At 43.1% G+C, this 20,379-nt stretch overlaps 1 protein-coding gene across 5 annotated transcripts; it reads left to right on the plus strand.

Annotated features, from left to right (window-relative positions):
* Positions 1 to 859: 859 nt before the first annotated feature.
* Positions 860 to 19,753, plus strand: HMGCS1 (3-hydroxy-3-methylglutaryl-CoA synthase 1). 5 transcript variants are annotated; one of them, XM_057743968.1, is made up of 12 exons: positions 5,063 to 5,086; positions 5,465 to 5,525; positions 10,917 to 11,374; positions 11,701 to 11,826; positions 12,344 to 12,508; positions 13,563 to 13,728; positions 14,537 to 14,707; positions 15,182 to 15,288; positions 16,131 to 16,256; positions 16,491 to 16,654; positions 17,973 to 18,071; positions 18,579 to 19,753. In XM_057743968.1, exons 1-11 carry the CDS (start codon positions 5,083 to 5,085, stop codon positions 18,060 to 18,062), a joined length of 1,638 nt encoding a protein of 545 aa, XP_057599951.1. In that variant the 5' UTR covers positions 5,063 to 5,082; the 3' UTR covers positions 18,063 to 18,071; positions 18,579 to 19,753. The 5 variants fall into 5 exon arrangements, with proteins under 5 accessions (XP_057599982.1, XP_057599971.1, XP_057599960.1 ...); XM_057743999.1 differs by lacking the exon at positions 5,063 to 5,086 and adding an exon at positions 860 to 998 and having other exon boundaries at positions 17,973 to 19,753; XM_057743977.1 differs by lacking the exon at positions 5,063 to 5,086 and adding an exon at positions 1,043 to 1,114 and having other exon boundaries at positions 17,973 to 19,753.
* Positions 19,754 to 20,379: the final 626 nt, after the last annotated feature.

Raw genomic sequence — 20,379 nt, forward strand, 5'->3', positions numbered from 1 at the left:
TACTTTAGGCCGTAATTATCCTCCTTTGGATTCTCTCAGACAGTGTTTCAGTGATCTCCAGCTCAAATGGCTCCTCTCTGTCTCCTGGGGGAGCCAGGCAGTGAGAATCACGGGACCCCTTCCTTCTTTCAACAACCTCGTATTAGGCATCTACCACACAGCAAGCTCAGAAAGTGCAGTGGGGAATGGGCCCCTTCCCTCAGAAGACAGGCTAGCAAAAGTCCTAGAATCAGGACCAGCTCCCTGCTTAGGCAAAGCCCCTTCCCCTCCTCACTGGTGTCTAAGCCCAGACCATCCTGTTTCAGGGTGGGTGAGTTTGTACAGAGTCGACAATAGGGAGTACGTGTAAATCTGGTGTTGACGATATTTACAAGTTTACGAATTCTCGGTGGCGTATCCTGCCCCAGCATGTCGCGCGGGCACACCTGGCTGCTCTGGGAAGCTAGAGTCCAGCATCGCAGAGCGCGCACAGGGGACGCCTGGCTCCGGTTGCTAGGCAACCCGACGCCCTCCCGGCGGGGACCAGCGTGCCTCCCACGCGCGGCCATCTCGCCCCAGCGGTGGGGCGCCGAGGCTTCATTGGCTCGCGTCTCCTCTCGCCGGGCTCCGACCGGCCGGAGGAGCGCGCACTGAGCTCCCGTTGGCCCTCGCCGGCTCTCGCCGCCCGGCCATTGGCGGGCCGGCCCTCGGGCCACCGCGCGTCACTCCCTCACCCCACGTCCCCGGCCCGGCTCCGCCCCGCCCTCCCCGCCGCGGGGGCCGAGCCCCGCGAGCGCCCGCCTCCCGCCTCCTCCGGATTGGCCGGCGCCTGACCGGGAGGCGGGCGCTCCCGGGCCGCTCTGCGGGCTGCGATTGGCCGCTGCGGCCCCGCTCCGCCTCCCGGGGGGCTCCCGGCGGCGCCGGCGTCCTGCGGGCCGGCGGCTATAAAGCGGCGGGCGGCGCGGCCTGCGCGGTCGTCGGTCGTTGCGCCTCCGCGGCCGCCTCCCTGCCCCACCTGGGTGAGTGTCACGCGCGGAGGAGGAAGCCTGCGCTGCGGAGGCGCCGCGCGTGCGGAGAGGCCCCGGCGGGTCGGCGTCCTCGGCTAGGCCCGGCGGGTCTCCGGCGCTCCGTCGGGGTCAGCGCCGAGGCGGGGACGTGGCCGGGGAGGATGGGGCGCCGGGGACCGGGGGCCGGCCGCGGAGGGGCCGCCGAGGCGGGCCGGCGGGTCGCCAGGGGCAGAGGGGGAGAGGGCGCGGAGGGCTGGGCCCTGATGGCGTAGGAGCCCGGGGGCCGGGGTGGGGCTGTGGCCGCCCTGAGGGGACGGGAGGGCCCGCGGGAGGGGGGCGGGAACGGGGCTGGGCTGCCGGGGGTCCCAGAGCCTTGGCGCGGGGCTGGGCGCGACGGCTGCGGGCGGTCAGCGCGTCGCCGGGCAGGGGGTGCGTTCCGATGCCCCGCGCGCGGCGCCGCCGGGAGGAAGGCGGGCGGGCGGCGCGGCTGCTCCCCCCTCCCTGGGCCCGGCGCGAGACAGCATCGCAGCCGCGGGGTCAGCGCGCTGAACCCTGTGAGCTCTCGGCTGCTTCGGGCTGCGCTTGCTTCAGGTACCGCAGATTCCTGCCTGCCACCTTAGCGACTCCGTATTTTTAATGCCATTAAAAAAAAAAAAAAAGTTTCCTGGCTGTTTTGAAATTCCGTATCTCCCTCCTGCTGTGATGTCTTCGGGACCAGCCTGACTTGATATGGGGATGGGATGGGCAGGCGTGCCCAAGGCGTTCACACACAGTAGGTTTTGGGTTGGACCAAGGACATTTCAAAGCTCGGTATATGGAGTCTTTGAAAAAATGTGTCCTGCACAGATTTCTGTTAGAAGGCTAGTCGAGCGTCTTTAACCAGTATCTGTGCCAAATGGTTCTTTGCAGCTTGAGACATCTAAGCAGTTTGTGTTCTTTATTTTTTAAATTTCAGTTATTTTTGTGTGGATAAGGAGGGCAGGATAGCATACCTTATGGGAAAGGAGAAAGACTTTCTTTTCTGTGTGTCTACACTTTGTAGGTCTGTCTCTCTCCTAAGTTTGTAAGTTGGCCGGTAAATCAGTTCCAGTTTAGTTCAGTTCAATTCTAGTTTAGTCGGTAACCCCAAGTTCTCAGAAGCTTTTTTCGACGAGGAGGGTTAAGTGGATGTTATGTTTGGGGCCATAGAAGGCCACATCATCTGTTAAACTAATCCTGGACCTTGTTTTTCATTTTGTTTTTTTCTTGGATATTTCTCCAGGGTGATTTTACATCTTGTTTCTCTTAATTGTGGGTTGATTTTGAGATGTTTTTTGATTGAGATTTTAGATAGCTCTTCTCACAGGAAATGCAAAACTCTGATATTGGTGTCATGTGTGTTTCCTGGGTACCCTAGCATCATTTAAAACAGTAATCCAGTGGAACTGATCCAGGGAGATGCGCTGGGGTTGTGGATGGAGGCGCTGGATGGGCTGTATGTCAGAATCTCTATGTAGTTTCATTTGGAAAGGTATATAGAGTCATAATTTTATGTTGGGTTATTTAAAAACCAAGTATCATAGAAGGGTGTGATGTTTTTGTTTCTCAAGATGGTGGTAGAGATTAAAAACGTGTTACCCAATCTAATGGGAGGGTCCTAATGCTTGGCCTGTGGCGATGCCGCTTGCTGTTTGCTAACTGAGTGTAGGAAGAGCAGTAGGGGATGAGCCAATCTTTCAGAGCTCACAGGCTTCATCTTTGCAGGGTTTGTGGTTGGGGGTGTGTGCATTTGGGAGTGATTGTAAGGCCGACAGATGTTCTCTTCTGATTCCACTTGAACTCCTTACGTTTTTCAGGGAAAAGTCGAAACCTACCATTTGCTTTGAATAGCAGCAGTAGAAAGCCAATTTTCTTAAACTTCTGGACACAAGTGATAGTGGAAAGAACTCACTAATCAGGGCTGCTGCTATTGAGTACTTGAATCTAGAAGCTTTTTCCTCTAATTATTATAACTCCAAATTCAGCCCCTCAAAAAATGGCAATTGTGTGCCCTTTACTCCAAGATCTCAAAGGGATTTCAAAAGAATCAAAATACAGCCTTTCTCCCTATAGGAGTCTAAGTATCCCGTATGCTTAAGAAGGCTGCCAATAATTAATTTTCCATTGAGAGTAGACTATGAAGGCTTCAGTGTGGGTGTGAATGACACACCTGCTGTAGGAGTGCAGGGCCCTGATTAGAAAGCTTCTAGGAAATCTTCCTGGAAGAGGGGGCTTAGACAGGACCTTGAAATATGAGTAGAATGTCTGATAAGCAGACTAGGACCTTTTTGGGGAGGCAGGGTGTCTGTGTTTTTTATTTAGGGAGCCAGACCAGAGCTGTACAGGCGTGGGCAAGGCTTTCTTGACGGTAGTTTTGCTTGCTTGCTCCTAAGGAGGAGAGATTGCCATCTCCTTCTCAGTTAAAAAGGATTCCTGGATTTCTCTCCTGTAATAGTGAAAAAGATCAGCAGGTAACTGCTTGTGGTTTGTGGTGTACTGAAATGCGTACTGGGTGAACTTCTCCCACCACTTGTTGGAATCAAGGCTAAGGAGGGATCCCAGAAGGAGGAATTCAGGACACTGAACAAACGCCAGGAGAAAGTTGGTTGGCCCTAGGCAGTCTCATCATTCTCCAGCTTCAACCCTTGCGTGCATTGCCGTCCTGGAGGCTCCAGGCGTGCTTTGTGGTAACCTGCCCAGCCCCTTGTGAGTCATGGACTGCGTCCTGACCCAGCCTGCTTCCCTCTATCACTTGCTCTGAAAAGACCTCCTGTTAGGAAGAAGCTGACGGTTGGCCTGCCTGAGACTTTGGCACTGCTGTTTCAGTCAGGGTAGAGAACCCTCCTAGCAATTGCAGATGAAAATGGAAAGCCTGATCCCTTTCTGATTACCTCTTCCCCCAAAGTGGCATTTATGGCCTCCATTTCCTTTCCTGGACTCCAGGCCTCTCTTTCTCCTGAGAGCTTAAGTAGTGTGGCAGTTCTCTGTGAGTCTTCTTTTTTCCTCTGCGTCTTTGCTTTCTTTTTTGCGCTGGAGTTCTCTCTCTCTCCCTTCTCCCTCTTGCTCTCTCTGTGCTTTCCCACCTAACCTCCCTCCCCAATTTAAATAAAAAAATCAAATTTGAAAAAGGGAATATTGGCAGTTCAGGAGAAATTTCCTTGATGAAAACAGTGTCAAATGCATATACAAACATGGTTTCAGGAAGAAATATTATTATTTAAATAGTCTCAACACTTAAGAAGGAATCATGCCGCACCCCCCCAACGAGAAATAGTCCCCATGGAATGCTTAATTTGCAGATTACAAAAGGATAATTTGAGATAGTAAAGAACAAACAAAAAAAGTTACTTTCTCAAACTGTGTATATCATCCTATAATCAGAGGTTTTTTGGAATATACTAGTCTTATCTTTTCCCACAAAACTCAAGATCAGTTCATGAGCTGGGGGTAAACTTGATGAAGTAAAAGGAACTAAGTCTATAAGCTCTTAAATGATCTAATCATGTAAAAGAAGTAAAGCTTTACTAAATAGCAGCTGAGAGGAGTCTCCATCCAGTTAATCAGGCAGGGCAGATGCTATATATGCCAACAATTAAATAGAGAGCAAAGACAATTAATTGTGTTCGCATTAAACAGGAACAGTCCTCTCAAGTAACAACCCTTTGAAACAGATGGACTGAGGAAGATGCTCCAAAGTCACCTTTCCATTTTGTTTCCACGTAATTTAAATGATGAGAAAGCTTAATGCTTCTTGGTCTTGATATCAAATACCTGCCTTTTTAACACAGGCACTAAGGGGAAAATCACTTTCTAAAAGGTTGGGGCAGGTGAAAGTGACCATGTTGAAAACTAGGAGTGTAAGATTAAATAAATGAGGATAATTAGGTCTTGCTAAAAAGATACATAGTTTGTTTGAAAAACACTAAGACCTGGGATAATGGTGTGTTTGTGCTTTATATTACTCATGTATTTTATTTTCTCAACCATCGTTCACAATGAACCGGGAGGGCAGTTGTTAGCTCCATTTTACAGATGAGGAATTGGAAGCTCAGAGAGGCACAAATTGTTCATCTCTTGAATGTGTAAGTCTCTTTACTCCAGAAATTTATTAGCCTAGTACAACTTATTTATATTCCTTTTCACCAATTCTTGAAAACCCTAATTTAGTAAAGAAGACTACAACTCTCCCAGCACCATATTTGATTGAAAGCCTGAATCAGTGATATGAACCACTTATGTCAGTTAATTACCAGGACTGACCCTACCACTGTAAGAGCTAATAAAATAAGGAGAAAAAAGTTTTATAAGCTTTGTGCTATTTTTTTCTAAGCAAAGTCAAACGCTGTTCTACATAATGTAATTGGGCAAGGAAATGTTTATTTTAACTCACGTTGGAGTCATTATTTGAATTTGTGTGGTGATTTATGACTTTAAAAGAGATTCTTATTTGAAATTCCTAGTGCCTGAAGGAGGAAACAGAGTGACAGACCTGGAGACTGCAACTCTTTACCCCTCGCACAGGTATGGCATCCGGTCATGCTGCTGAAGGAAAGTGTTCCTCTAATGGAAGGGCAAATTCAGTTTTTAACCTAGGACAAAGAAACGTGTGCGCCACACGTTCTTAAAACTCATTATAGGATTATATCTTGTCTTCAAATATTAGTTAATGCCGTTATGCTTCAGGAGACTGTGTAATTTTGTGTTTATTAGACTAATGTTTAAAATCTAGAAACTAATTTTAAAAATTCGTGTTCACTCATAAGAGAAAAAATCTATATGATAAAATCTAAGTGTAAACTGCTTAGTCAGAAACAATCACAGGTAAGCATGTGTGTCAATAGTGCTTTTTGAATTACAGCCTCAAAAGATATCCATCTGGGCTATGGATTGAATGTTTACAATTAGGTAAGATTGGACAGTGGTTACAAATGTGTTTGAACCAGTAAGCTAATTATTTGCAGCTACTGCTTTCTTATATTACCATGGAGCTCCTCTCTTATGATTCTGCTTTTTTAATGCTTCAGTTTTATGATTTCCTGTGGTTGTTACTAATTTTAGATTCGAAGCCTAGTGGGATTTCATTTATTCAACGTGCAGCTTCTGTCATATGCCAAGCATTGGGCTGGGTACTGGGGATACAAAGATGAACACGGTACACTCCTTGCTTTCCAGAAGCTCCTTGTCTAGTGCAAGGAGGCCGACTTTAAATAATAGAGAAGAAACTTGGAATAGTTCTAAACAGCATCTTATCAAAGGTCAGATGTGCATTTTGCAAAGGTTAGCCTAGGGCAGGGGAGAGATGGAGGCAGAGAGCTCAGTTAGGAGGCTGGCACTGTAGTCTGGGGACTGATGCCAGAGTCCCTTCCTGATGAGTCCTGACGAGCTGGGTAAGGGCTGCCCTTGCATCAGCATCCCCAGCTGATTTCCCTGCTTTTCTTTTTCTTTTTCTTCTTCTTTTTCCTTTTCCAGTTGACTTTCATTCACAGATTTAAAAGATTCTCAAGGGGTCGTTTTGGTCCCTTTTGTGTGCTAGGCAGGAAGCATTCAGAAATTAACAAGGCAAGGCTTCCATATTATCTTGCTTTGCCAACTCTGGAAGTGGGACCTGGAGCCCCTTTTGTCCACCAGAGGGGGTGAGCATTCCCTTTAGGAGAACAGACTTGGGAGTCTTCTGTTGGAACTTGGAAGATAGCTTTGGAAGGTTTACAGAGTTCTGTGGTAAAAGTGTACCTTTCTCCTTATTTTTAAAGATGAAATTTAAAAGGAATATTTACATCTTTTTATTGCGAATTCAGAATCCTCATTATCCTGCTTAGATTTTTTTAAAATTGTGAACACAGTGCTCTGCAGAATCGTGCAGTACCTTTTTATCAGCAAAACGTTAAAAATATATGTCGGTAATTTTTTAAACTGTCAGTTTTTAAACTGTATTTAGAAAATTTTTCTGATGTTTAGAATAGTGAATTAACCAGAATGTCCCATTCTTTGACTAAAGTTAACACTATAATGTGAACATCTCAGATCTTTAGCTGGCCTTTTTTTCTTTTCTTTCTTTTCTTTTTTTCCTCTTTTTCTAATTTATATATCTGGCCTACTTCAGAGAGCATTTGAGAGGACAATTGAGAGCACACACCTGATAGAATAGTTAAAAGTAAAGATTGTAGACCAGAAACTGTATCACTCTGTTGTTTGAAATACCATGAAGGCAATTACTCCCTGTATTAATTTTCCTCTTTTTAAAAATTTTTCTCACTCTCCCTCAATTTCAACCAAAAGGTAAATATTTCAAATTAAATGGCGTTTTACCAAGAAAGTAATGAAAACACCTTAGCTGTCAAAAATCCTCAGAGAATGAGCACTATTGACTGAGTTAGACTATGTAAACATTTTTTCCACACCAAGATCAGCGTCGTGATTCACTTTCATGATTCACTTTGATGGGCATGGGTTATTTTAGTTTAGCTACATTTTTCCCCCAAATGAAACAAGTCACTTATTTAACTCTAGGAGGCTTAATAATAGAGTTATACCTTATTTAGTAAGTACCATATAACAAGGACTGATCAGAGCTAGTTAGATCATGGTAAATATGGGTTAATTCTGGAATTAAAGCCTTGCTTTATGGCTTTTCATAAACTGGTTTATATCTTCAGAAGATATGTAGGTAGGTAGGTAGATAGATAGATAGATAGATAGATTGGTTTATTTGTCCATTTTATTTCCATCAGCACTGTGGACTGTTGGGCCAGGCAGGGAAAATTACACTGTCCTCAGCGTGTTCAGGGCAGTTTGAAGAGTTGAAAAGCATCTAAAGGGGGACCATCCCTAACCTTGTGGGAAAGGCTGGGAAGGTGGTTAATCCTCCCGCCTCTGCTTTGGTGATTTAAAGGGTAGCATATAGGAGGGGTTCTTCTTGTAAGTATATGAACTGTTTTTTGTTTTTGTTTTTAACTCTAGTTGTAGAGTGTTTTCTGTGGACTATGTGGAGGACTAAAACTTATTTTACTATAAACTTAGAATCTGCCTCATGACATATTAGATAGTCCCTTTATGTCTTCATTTCATCTTCAATGTAGCAAAGTTTAGATTATCATAAAATTGATGGGTTTACCTGGGAGAAAGGAAAGAAAGGACAAAGTGGAGAGGTGCTTCTCTGTTCACTTAGTGCATCAGACAGTGAGTGATTCTGTCAAGAACTAAAACAGTGGAGGCTAGAAATCTGGAAGTCATCCTAAATATTTCATCCTTTTCCTACTATCTAGTCAATCACAATTTCTGCTAGTTTCCTGCTTCCATATTTTTTTTGAAGCTCTTCCTTCACTAAACTTTGTGTAGTAATTGCTCTAGGTCATGATCTGCATCTCATTGGACTTCTGTATCAGCTTCCTAACTCACATCCATTCTCCACACGGCACCAGTGACTGTAATATGGTGACTCTCAAACTTTTCTGACTGTGACCCCCAATAAGAAATTCACAATTGCAACCCAGGATATGCGTGAATAATTGAAACAAAATTTCATGAAAAATTCTTATATTTACCATATGCCATGCAACCTGATATTTTCTTTTCTATTTTGCTTTTAAAAGATGTTTATCATCCACTAAATTTATTCCGGAATTGGAAAAAGACTGATCTGAACACTAATATGACCATGTTGTTGTTTAAAACTCTGATGGCTTCTTACTGTCTTCACAATGAAGCTGAAGCTCCCTGGCATCAGCACGGCAGTACCTTTATGACTCGACCCTTAGCCAGTTTTCCTGACCCACCACTTGCCTGATCTACTCACCGGCTCACATTTCACTTTAGTAAATTAGTATGACTTTTCATGGTTCCTTGTGGTGTGCCTTTGTTTATGCTCTCCATCCTGTGAAATCTGTTACCACCATCTGCTTCTGCAGAGCTTTACTGATTACTCCTACTTGTTCCTGAGACTCGGGTCAGGCCCCAGTAGCCAAGAAGCCTTTCTCCCCGCTCCTCCCCTGGCTGGGCTGGGTAGTTCTCCAGAACAGAATGCGACTGTCTCTGTTGTTTCACTTGTTTATTGTTATGTGTGTAGCTTAACATCCCACAAGACAGTGAATATTTGCAAGGGCAAGGGTTTATCTCCTATTAAACTTATCCGAAATGTTTGTCATGTAACGTCATTGGATGAATGAAAAAAATATGAATGAGATTCTTGTATTTAGAAGGAAGATTCAACTAGTATCCCTTAAGACCTTTAACTTAGATTTTGTGATTATAGTTCCAGGTGCTTATTTTTCAGATTTTAATGTACTCGTATCTTGATAACCTATGGGATAAGGGTAGATTTAAGGACAGCTTCTCTGCTTTAGATGTTTTCTCAAGATTTCAGTAATTAATAACTCACTGGCGATCGTCTGTAACGTCATTGCCCCTGATATACGCCAGCGTTGGCAGAGTGGCAGAGGACAAGTGACACAGTTACAGGGTCTGCCTCTGGTCAGTGGCAGCAGCAGTGAAAGCGTCCCAGAGGTGCTGGGACCAGGAGCTCCTGCAGCCTCAGCAGGCGAGTTAGCTCTTGGGGTCTGAATAGGAACCACCTTCTCCTCTTTTGCTCCTCTAGCCCGGCCAACAACTTGGTAACCATTTCCCTGTATTAAATTGTCCTCTGTTAGAAACATCTAGAATAATTTATCTTTTTCTGATTGATACAATCTGTAAGGAAATGGAGGCGCTCATAAGTTGTGTGACTTGCCCGTAGCAACAGTCCTGAGTAGTTAGCCCATTTTTTTTTACTGTTGGTAAATAAATCTAGACAGTACTGAAAGTTTGCAGTGTGGCAACAGTCCAACTTTTTAAGGCCGTTTTTGAAACAGAAGGGGTTGTTCTGAGAGGTGTTATCTGAGGTGCCACACGAATAATATGTGGGTTATCAGTTTTCACATTTGAGTCAAGTTTTTTGTGTTTGGGGTTTTTTTGGCCTGATTTGGAAGCTAAGTGATAACGTGTGGTTTTATGATCATGTAACCCTATTCATTAGCTGTAAAAAGTATAGAATATTGACTTTTGACCTGTTATAGATCTGGGAACTTGTCTTTGCTTTAAACTTTAATCATTTGGGTTTTGGGTGGGGGGTTCTTTGGAAGGCTGGGATTATAAGAGCAGGAGCCTTGAATTCATTGCCATGGTAGACTGGACAGTGTGGCTTTGCAGCTTTGCAGCATTGTTTATAGCAACAAAAAATGTAATATTGTTTGATCTAACAGTTTTAAAGTCCCATAAAGTCAATAGCTGTGAATAATCAAAATACCTATGATAAATGAACCAATGACTTTTTTAAACTTTTTGAGCTGCCAGGAATAGATCAGATATTTGAGTTCTGATTTGTGGGCCATATCACTAAACTGTCATTGTATTTTATCTTCTAGTTCTTTACAACATAGAAGAATCTTACTTGAATTTTCTTTACCTCTAATAATCATATTTTAAATCTAAATATATCTAGCTTTGTTTTTTAAGAACTTTAATTGAGATATAATTGACATACAATAAACTGCACATATTTAAAGTGTAGAAATATATCTAGTTTTGAATAAAGGGCAAGCCTTTTTAAAAGATGATAATGTTTTCCCCCCCTTTGGCCTTGCCCTGCAACATTCGGGATCTTAGTTCCCTGATCAGGGATCGAACTCTTGCCCCCTGCAGTGGACCACCAGGGAAGTCCCTAAAAGATGACAATTTAAAATAATAATGGAGTTAATAACTGCATTCATACTGTAATTACTGTGTCCACATATTAAAATTGATTGCTCTAAGTAAAATATACTAAACTTAGAAATTAATATTTCAGGTGATCAACTCTCAATGTTGATTTCTCAACTTTGAACATAACCATCTGTGACCTATAATCTAAAACAATGTTTTTTTCTGTTTTTCTTTCTAAAGTTCTTTCACCATGCCTGGGTCACTTCCTTTGAACGTAGAAGCCTGCTGGCCAAAAGACGTGGGAATTGTTGCCCTTGAGATCTATTTTCCTTCCCAATATGTTGATCAAGCAGAGTTGGAAAAATATGATGGTGTAGATGCTGGAAAGTATACTATTGGCTTGGGCCAGGCCAAGATGGGCTTCTGCACAGATAGAGAAGATATCAACTCTCTTTGCATGACTGTGGTCCAGAACCTTATGGAGAGAAATAACCTTTCTTACGATTGCATTGGGCGGCTGGAAGTTGGAACAGAGACAGTCATCGACAAATCAAAGTCAGTGAAGACGAATTTGATGCAACTCTTTGAGGAGTCTGGGAACACAGATGTGGAAGGAATCGACACGACCAACGCGTGCTATGGCGGCACAGCCGCCGTCTTCAACGCTGTCAACTGGATTGAGTCCAGCTCTTGGGATGGTATGTTACGTATTGTCGCAGAGAAGCTCTCTTGAGGATGAAAAGGCGCCCGTGAGCTTTTAGTTAATGCCGTATGCGAGCTGTTCCCAGTTATGCTTGTTTGAACATGTTCAGAAAGATAGCTGTGACTTTCAGCTCATCTGAGTTACCGGTCGGTCATCTCGATCACGTAGGACGAAACTGTCTCTCAAAAGTTAGTCACAATATTTTTTTCTTCCCTAAAGATGGGGAAAGGATATTCTGGGAAAATAGAACAGATTCAGTTTATTTGTGTGGTGTGTAGAGTATTGACCATGTCTTGTACACTCACAAGAAGTGTTTTCCAGGCCGGTACGCTGTGGTCGTGGCGGGAGACATCGCCGTGTATGCCGCGGGGAGCGCTCGGCCTACGGGTGGAGTGGGAGCCGTTGCGATGCTAATTGGGCCTAATGCTCCTTTAATCTTTGAACGAGGTGAGTGTTTGGGAACGCTTTTTTTCTTTTCCCCCTCACAATATGCTGAGACATTGGAAAATAAAAACGGAAGCTAGTACAGGGTGTTCATTAAATGCAGGCACTCCCTGCTACGTGCGTCATGTGTGTCCTCATGTAATCCTCACAGCAGTTGTGTGAGGTAAGGGGTGCCATCCCCAACATCCCCATCTTACAGAGGAGTAAAATGGGTGTAAGTGATAACTGCCCGTGATAACGTGCCCGTCGTTGTACAGTAATTTGTTTTCCGTTCAGTAGAGTAACTGGCGTCTCCCAGTTAGGTGTATGAAACTTGCATATTGTATATCAAAAGAGTCTTAGGGCTGTCCACGGATATGGTTATGTTTCATTTGAATTACATGTTGGTTTCACCTTGTGATTTCTGTTCTGCAAGTGGTGAGTTGACTAGATTAAAGGGACGTTCCCAGATAACGCAGTATGCTTACTAACATACATCAGGAAGCAGAGACACATGGACCTCTTCCTTTTACTCTAATAGGACTTCGTGGGACACATATGCAACATGCCTATGACTTTTACAAGCCTGACATGCTTTCTGAATACCCTATAGTAGATGGAAAACTGTCCATACAATGCTACCTCAATGCGTTAGACCGCTGCTATTCTGTCTACTGCAAGAAGGTCCGTGCCCGGTGGCAGAAAGGTAGGCTTTGTCTATTTTTCTTGGTTTTGGTATCTGCTGAGGGCATATAACGTGCTGACTGTCTTTGATGAGAAGCTGCTTCGTGGGCATCCTTCGTTCGTGTCTCCTTTAACCATTTCTTTCTCACCCACCAAATAGCTTAGTTTTCCCATAGTGTCTGGGAATGTATCATTTAAGAGAACAGGTAAACTTTGCTAATGAGTTGTATTTCTGTAAAAATACTTAGGATGACTTACCCCCAATAAGAAAATCAAAAGTAGGGTAAAAGAAAGTAACTTGAATTTTGTACCTATTCTGAGAGAGGTAATCTCACAAGGCTATACTTTGTAACTATGATCCAGAGAAAATGCTAATGAAAGTAAATTACCAAAGTGATCCCTCTCCCCACATAGTCTTTTTGCATTTGACCTGTGAATTCATGCTTGCTTTTTTTTAGTGTTGTCATCAGTCTCCATCTTTAACCCTGAGAAAGTTCTTGAGATACTGAGAAGGACAGTATTTGAATTAATGCTACTAAAACACACAATATCATATAAAGTATGCTTTTTCCATAGTCCAGCTTTGCTTTGCAGGGTTTGTGAGAGGGGGTTAAAGGTAATACTCAGTAACAGGTGTTAGGAAGCATGGTGGCTCTGGGAAAGAAGCGCTCCTGAACGTGCTGTTGACCAGCACGTAGCAGTACAGTGATTTTCTAACTTGTTTTTAGGACCCACAATAAGCAGTACACTCTACATTGTATGTGCAGTTAAACAGAAACTAAAGTGTCATGAAATTTCCTGCAGGTTCTACAGTTTGCTGACCCACTAAATTGATTACACAATCCACTAATGGATTGTGAGAGTTAAGCTTGAAAATCAATAATATAGTAGTGTATGTTGTTCTATTTCTGGGTGTCTTTTTGATAAACATTTTAAACCATAGAGATATTTCATTATACAGTGTATTTTTGGTTGCTGCTTGAAGATATAAAAACATCCCAGCCCTGTTCTAAAATCAGACTTCAAAAGTTAGTCGCTTAAATGAATTTCATAATTTCTTTGGATTTCTCTTTCAGAGGGAAATGATAGAGATTTCACCTTGAATGATTTTGGCTTCATGATCTTCCACTCACCCTATTGTAAACTGGTTCAGAAATCTCTAGCTCGGATGTTGCTGAATGACTTCCTTAAGGACCAGAACAGAGATAAAAATAGTATCTACAGTGGCCTGGAAGCCTTCGGGTAAGAGGAATGATGATTTTTCCGCTTCTTTGGGAGAGTATTTTTTATATCTGTTAGCACTACTCGTACAGATGTGAAAGTTTTAGAGTCAAAAGAAGTTATCTTGTTTAACCTATTGATGTAATCAGTGAAGAGGCTGAGTCCCAGAGAGGGGGCTGCTCACCTACCTGAATTCTTTACTCATTTCAACTCAGATTTTCTGATTTCTTCCTTTTAGATCTGTTCCCGTTGTCACCATGATAATACAGCCCCATGAGTGCCTGTGTTTATGCAGCAACCTCTTAACTCTTCTCCCTGCCTCTCCTGAGCCCCTGTGCCCACATCCACCCTGCATGCGGCCACTACTGACGTTTGCTTGCTTACTCCTTCCATGTTTTCCCCACTTCTAGGGACTCCTAGCATGCTATACCTGTTAAACGCATTCTGTTTCTCCTTTCCTGTGTCCCTTCTCCATCTGATAAAATTCTATTCAACTTTTTAAGGCTTGGCTCCTATAATGTGACTTTTCTAACTGAATAGACATTGTTATGGACTTGAAATAGTATATTCTGTTTGGTGATGACAGAGCTTTAGTGGGTTATTAACCCATTAGAATTATATTGTCTTAAGTTGATTATTAAAAAAAATTTCATAAAAAGGACCATATATGTACAACTGTTATATCTTACCTAGCAGTTAGCATACTGCTACTTGGTTTTTAATAAATGGGAAATCAGAATCATACACAGGTATAGTTAGGTCCACCCAGTAATATAATAATAAAAACAGTCTTTGAACACTAAGGTTTTCTTTTTTCTAAATCTTTCAGGGATGTTAAATTAGAAGATACCTACTTTGACAGAGATGTGGAAAAGGCATTTATGAAGGCTAGTTCAGAACTCTTCAATCAGAAAACGAAGGCATCTCTGCTTGTGTCAAATCAAAATGGAAATATGTACACATCTTCAGTGTATGGCTCCCTTGCTTCTGTTCTCGCACAGTGAGTGTACACTTCTGCTTCACTCCCCTCGTTTGGGGAGGTTAGATTTCTAAGACCAGATCTGGTGTCAGGCATGTCAGTGGCAGGTCGCAGAATGGTATTTTATTTCCAAGTTCTCTAGCCTATTGTCTGTTGACTTGAAGGAGATATGGGATGAGGCTACAGTTATTCCAGAGTATTTAATTTCATACTAGCTTTCCTGGCTACTGTTCTCATGGTCTTATTATTCTTGACCTACAGTTGAACCATAAATCCCCAGTTGACAAAGTAACAGATTTTAGGGCATAATAACTTTTCATAAACCCCATAATTACCAGAGAGATGAGAACTCTTGTTTTCAGCCTGCTTACTGTAATAGTAAAGCTTTAAGTTAGATCGCAAGGCTTAGGATGCATTTTATTCCAGCTTGTGGTTTCCCACTCATTGTCGTAGGATCAGTTAAACTTTTTAATAGCTTTTTCCCCTCCTACACAGGTACTCACCTCAGCAGCTGGCAGGAAAGAGGATTGGTGTGTTCTCTTACGGTTCTGGTTTGGCGGCCACTCTGTACTCCCTCAGAGTTACACAAGATGCCACACCAGGTAAATGCTGAGTCTTTGAACAAGGAGGTGTGGGAACTAATTGTGGCAAGCTTGCCCGAGCAGGCTTCTCAAGTGAGCACGCGAGTCTGCCCCTAGATCATTGAGACACTTGAGTCTTCATTACTTCTCTCCACATGCTCTTCAGAACTCTGCTGTAACTGGGTAGAGGGCAGGATTAGGTCTGAGTCACAATACTTTTCTTTCCTTCCAAGTCAGAAGCAAAGGTTTAATCAGCTTAAACTTTTTTTTTTTTTTTTTAACAGCATAGCGTGCAACTCTTCCTTCTCTGGCAGTGACTTTACCTTTCATGTCGTTTCTAAGCTTAGGCAGCCAGGGCGTGCACGCGGGGACAGGGACGCAAACGGCAGGGCTCGAGTCTTTGCGCTGACGATGAGTCTCCTCACATGAGCCAGTAATGCCGGGCCGTTTCGTGTCGGTTCGGTTGTCACTAAGTTACCTAAGGTTTATAGGGGTGTGGGCTTAGCCGTATTTAAGGACACTTTTGTGCCTTCCCTGGGCAAGAAGGAGCAAAAATATGGAGGGAGAAAAACTGATGGAAGAACTGGCATTACTCTAAAACTGTATTGTGGGTTGCCTCTAGACAAGTTATTTACAGTTTTAGATCCCACCTATTTCCTAACTTGTCTACTGGCTGATACTGAACATATGTCTAGTCAGAGGTCATAGGAAGCTGTGCTAAATAAATAACAGCTTATCCTTAAACAATAGCCTGTAGTTCTGAAAGAAATGAAACGTTGGTTTTTGCTGTTTGACGACATTTTGTTCAGGCTTTGGGCAAACTATTTTTAGTCTTTTAATGTTGGAATTATTTGCTATTTTAGGGTCTGCTCTTGATAAAATAATAGCAAGCTTGTGTGATCTGAAATCAAGGCTTGACTCAAGAACTTGTGTGGCACCAGATGTCTTTGCTGCGAACATGAAGCTCCGAGAGGACACTCATCACTTGGGTAATAATATTAAATTGTTCATATACACCCAGGAGCCTGTCGGGGGGTTACAATAACACTGCACGTTACACATGTTACGTATCAGGTAAGTTGTCCAGATATCTAGGTTGTATTGGGTACATATCTGATATTGGTGAAAATTGTAGGTGAAACAGCAACTTCTTAACTTGAGTTTTATTACCAGATGAGTCACATGTCGTAACTAATTTTTCATATTCTGTGCCTTTCCTTCAGTCAGCTATACTCCCCAGAGTTCGATAGATTCACTCTTTGAAGGAACGTGGTACCTAGTTCGAGTGGATGAAAAGCACAGAAGAACTTACGCCCGGCGCCCCTCTCCGAGTGACAGCACTTTGCAGGAAGGCGTAGGGCTTGTGCATCCAAGCACAGCAGCTGAGGTGAGTAAAGCTCATAGTGTTTGGTCTTGGGCTTTGACAGGGTAAGAAATTTCTATCCCCAGATCTCAGGGCTGAGGGGAGCTAGCTGAGATGTAGCAACTTAAAAGGAATTTCCATAAAACAGCTTTTCAGAGCCAGGGCTCTGGGATTGGATTCCAGCTATGCCATTGTCCATTTGTATAAAGTGTTTTGCAGTTAAATTGTTAGCATTTGTAAGTGCACAGTAGATACTAGGTTTTATTAACGGTACCAGAATTTAAAGGAAAACTGATGTAGAGAGAAGGCTCCCTTGTGGTCTGTATCTTGGTGAGAGACGAGGTAGGGGCAGGTATCGACTGGGGATGGGTTCAGCCCATTGTAGAGTCTGTCCCCAGCTGTCAGGAAGGAACTGTAATAGCTATGATTTGAATTCCTCTCACATGCTGGCCACGGTACATTTTCTAATTAGTTTAATTTAATTTAATTTCCTAATTTAATGCTTATAAAAACCACCTTGAGGTAGATGATACTGTGTCCATGTTAGAGATGAGGCTGAAAGACGTTAAATGACTTGGCCAGGATCAGAGCCAGGCTTCAAACGGAGGATTTTAAAAGCTTTGAAGTGGCACTTCCCTGGTGGTGCAGTGGTTAAGAATCCACCTGCCCATGCAGGGGACATGGGTTCGAGCCCTGGTCTGGGAAGATCCCACATGCCCTGGAGCAGCGAAGCCCATGTGCCACAATGACGGAGCCTGCGCTCTAGCGTCCGTGAGCCACAGCGGCTGAAGCCTGTGCGCCTCAAAGCCCATGCTCCGCAACAAGAGAAGCCACTGCCATGAGAAGCTTGCGCACCTCAGCGGAGCGTATCCCCTGCTTGCCACAACTAGAGAAAGCCCACGTGCAGCAACAGAGACCCCATGCAGCCAAAAATAAATAAATAAATAAAAATGTGTGAAAAAAACAAGCAAACAAAAAAACGTTGACATTATCTTATCCACTCATCACAAGTTTGCTGGATGCGTCGTCTGGCTCCTTGAGGGAGCACGTCAGGCCACAAGTGGTTGTGTTGCACATGCAGGATGTAGCAAGCGACACCCTGGGTGTGCTGGGTCTCCTGGGCCCTCCTCCCGCTCGCTAGGTGGGTAGTTGTGCAATAAGTGCAGCACAAGGTAAGGAATGCATGTCTGGCTCCCTCCGTGAGGAGCTGTGTAGAGTGTCTAGCTAGCATAAGCCTCTTCAGAGTTGCCCTCTTATCCGTTTTCCTGTTAGAACTTTAATTAGCACCATGGCTCTTCCTTAAAAAAAACCTGAGGCGACAACGTTTCTCTTTTGATTTTAGCACATTCCAAGCCCTGCCAAGAAAGTGCCAAGACTCCCCGCCACAGCAGCAGAACCTGAAGCAGCTGTCATCAGTAACGGGGAGCATTAAGATACTTGTGTGAGCTGGAGGTCGTCAGGGTGGGGTGGGGGGGTATGTATGGGACCGGGGGGGGGGGGGGGATGGGATGTCTGGGACAATTTTAAAGGATTACATGTTGCTTAAATTTTTATGTGACTGACATGGAGCCTGGAAAACTGTCGTGTTCTTTGGAAAGTCTCTTTGCTCAGTTTGCTCACTTGCTTCCTGTCGTGGTCTAGCCAATGCTTAACGTACTCGAATGATAAGGGCTCTGTAAAACTGCATACCTCTCTGGCCAGTTGTATGCATGAAGCTTAGTTTTTAAATTGTAGTGTGATGAGTCGTGCGCTTCTGGCGAAGAAAGCAGCGGTACTCGTCTCCACTTTTAATTTTTTTAAACGTAAGAATTTTATACTTTGAACAAACAAGATTCCTGAAAAAAGTTCCTGTGGTTTTTGAGAAAGTTTGTAATTTAGGGAATGTGATCTTCATGTGATATGCACAAACCCTACTTGAACATGGAAGACAAACATATTCCTTTTCTAGAATTTATAAATCCCGAAGAGGGAGAAGAGTTGGTATGGTGACACCGGTTCTGGAAACGATTGCTTTAAATCCAGGCCAGCCGTGACGCGTTCCTGTCATGACCTCTGTGAACAGAGAGATGCTCGCATGGAGCAGACATCCGGTATAGAAAACATGGTACCTTTGGGAGCTATGGATGTGACTCTGGGTCTGCTTCTGATTTAGGTCAAGGTGTATTTTGCAGAACAACATCGAGATGTTATTGGAGCTGTATATGAGGAAGTTTGTGGTTGCCGTCCTTCTTTGCACCTTATTTTGAAAAATAAATCATTTTTTCTGGCTACCTTTTAAAAATTTAAAACAAGAAGGGACGATGGGGCAGGGCATTATTAGGTTATTTCTGATGCTTCAGTATTATAAAATTCAACGTAAAGACTGACAACCTGAATTCATGTTGTAAGTATTCCTTTCCTTTTTTGTTTTTCATTTTTGTATCTGTACAACCCAAGTTTTTACATAGTATGACCAGCCAAAAAGTATTCCACTTTTCAAGGTCTGCAAGTAGAGTATATATAAAACATTTTTCTCAGACTTGCACCTTAAAAAAACAAACAAACAAAAAACCAAAACCAAAAACGATCACATGGAATGAATAAGAAGACTGGTTAGACAGTTTTGTAGATCTTTTGGTGCTGAACTATGACATGAGCCTTATAGATTGTAACATAGAGATAGTTGGAACTAATGTACAGAACTAAATTTTTTAAACTTGATTTGGCATTGAATTCTGTGAAGTTTCAGTTATCTAAAACTTACACAAATATGAAATGTAATGTTTCAGATTGCAAGGTAATATGTAATGTAGTGTTTGTAAAATACTCTAATATTAACTAGTGGTGTTTTGATTTGTACAGTCATAATTTGTTAAAATGACTTCATTTTAACATCCACTGATATAGATTAATAATGTACGTTCAGATTTAAAGATTGATGGGAAAATGGTGCATGTAATACTTTTGCAAGTATTGGGAGTTCGGTATGTTTTGAAAAGCGTAATTTAACTTTTGGGGTGTCAGGAAACAGGTTTTCTCAAAGTCATTGCCGGCAGTGGGCAGGCCTGATGCTGGCACAGAGCACTGACTGTGCACCTGGTGAACAGTGAGGTGGGTAACTTTGAATAAAGTTTTAGAGAAATATTTCAGATATTTGAGTATTCTTTTCTCCCTCCTGAATGAACAGTTTAGGCAAGAAATCAGCTAATATGCTATTTTAAAATACAGGCATTCACTTCATTTCAGTCCATTAACTCACTAACTCATCCAATTCATTATGCAACAAAAATTTGCAAACCTGATATAAGCAAGGTACTCTGCTTACATCAGAAATAAAGATTTACAAGATATATGGTCCTTAATCCAGAAAGAAACATGTACCATCATGTTCATTGCAGCACTATTTACAATAGCCAGGACATGGAAGCAACCTAAATGCCCATCAACAGATGAATGGATCAAGAAGATGTGGCACATATATACAATGGAATATGACTCAGCCATAAAAAGGAATGAAATGGAGCTGTATGTTGTGAGGTGGAGAGACCTAGAGTCTGTCATACAGAGCGAAGTAAGCCAGAAAGGGGAAAACAGATACCGTATGCTCACTCATATACACGAAATCTGAAACAATGGTACGGATGAACCCAGGGACAGGGCAAGAATAAGGAAACAGTTGCAGAGAGTGGACTGGAGGACACGGGGTTGGGGGTAGGGAGGGCGAAGGGGAAGCTGGGACGAAGTGAAAGAGTAGCACAGACACTCCCAAC

This window comes from Hippopotamus amphibius, chromosome 1, assembly GCF_030028045.1.
Source record: "Hippopotamus amphibius kiboko isolate mHipAmp2 chromosome 1, mHipAmp2.hap2, whole genome shotgun sequence".
NCBI classification, from domain to species: domain Eukaryota; kingdom Metazoa; phylum Chordata; class Mammalia; order Artiodactyla; family Hippopotamidae; genus Hippopotamus; species Hippopotamus amphibius.

What these genes read in the sequence shown, in the direction of transcription:
- HMGCS1 (XM_057743968.1), top strand. An exon ending in TCCTTTAATCTTTGAACGAG is followed by an intron (nt 11,827 to 12,343) that starts GTGAGTGTTTGG and finishes TTACTCTAATAG; the next exon opens with GACTTCGTGGGACACATATG. An exon ending in CCGTGCCCGGTGGCAGAAAG is followed by an intron (nt 12,509 to 13,562) that starts GTAGGCTTTGTC and finishes TTTCTCTTTCAG; the next exon opens with AGGGAAATGATAGAGATTTC.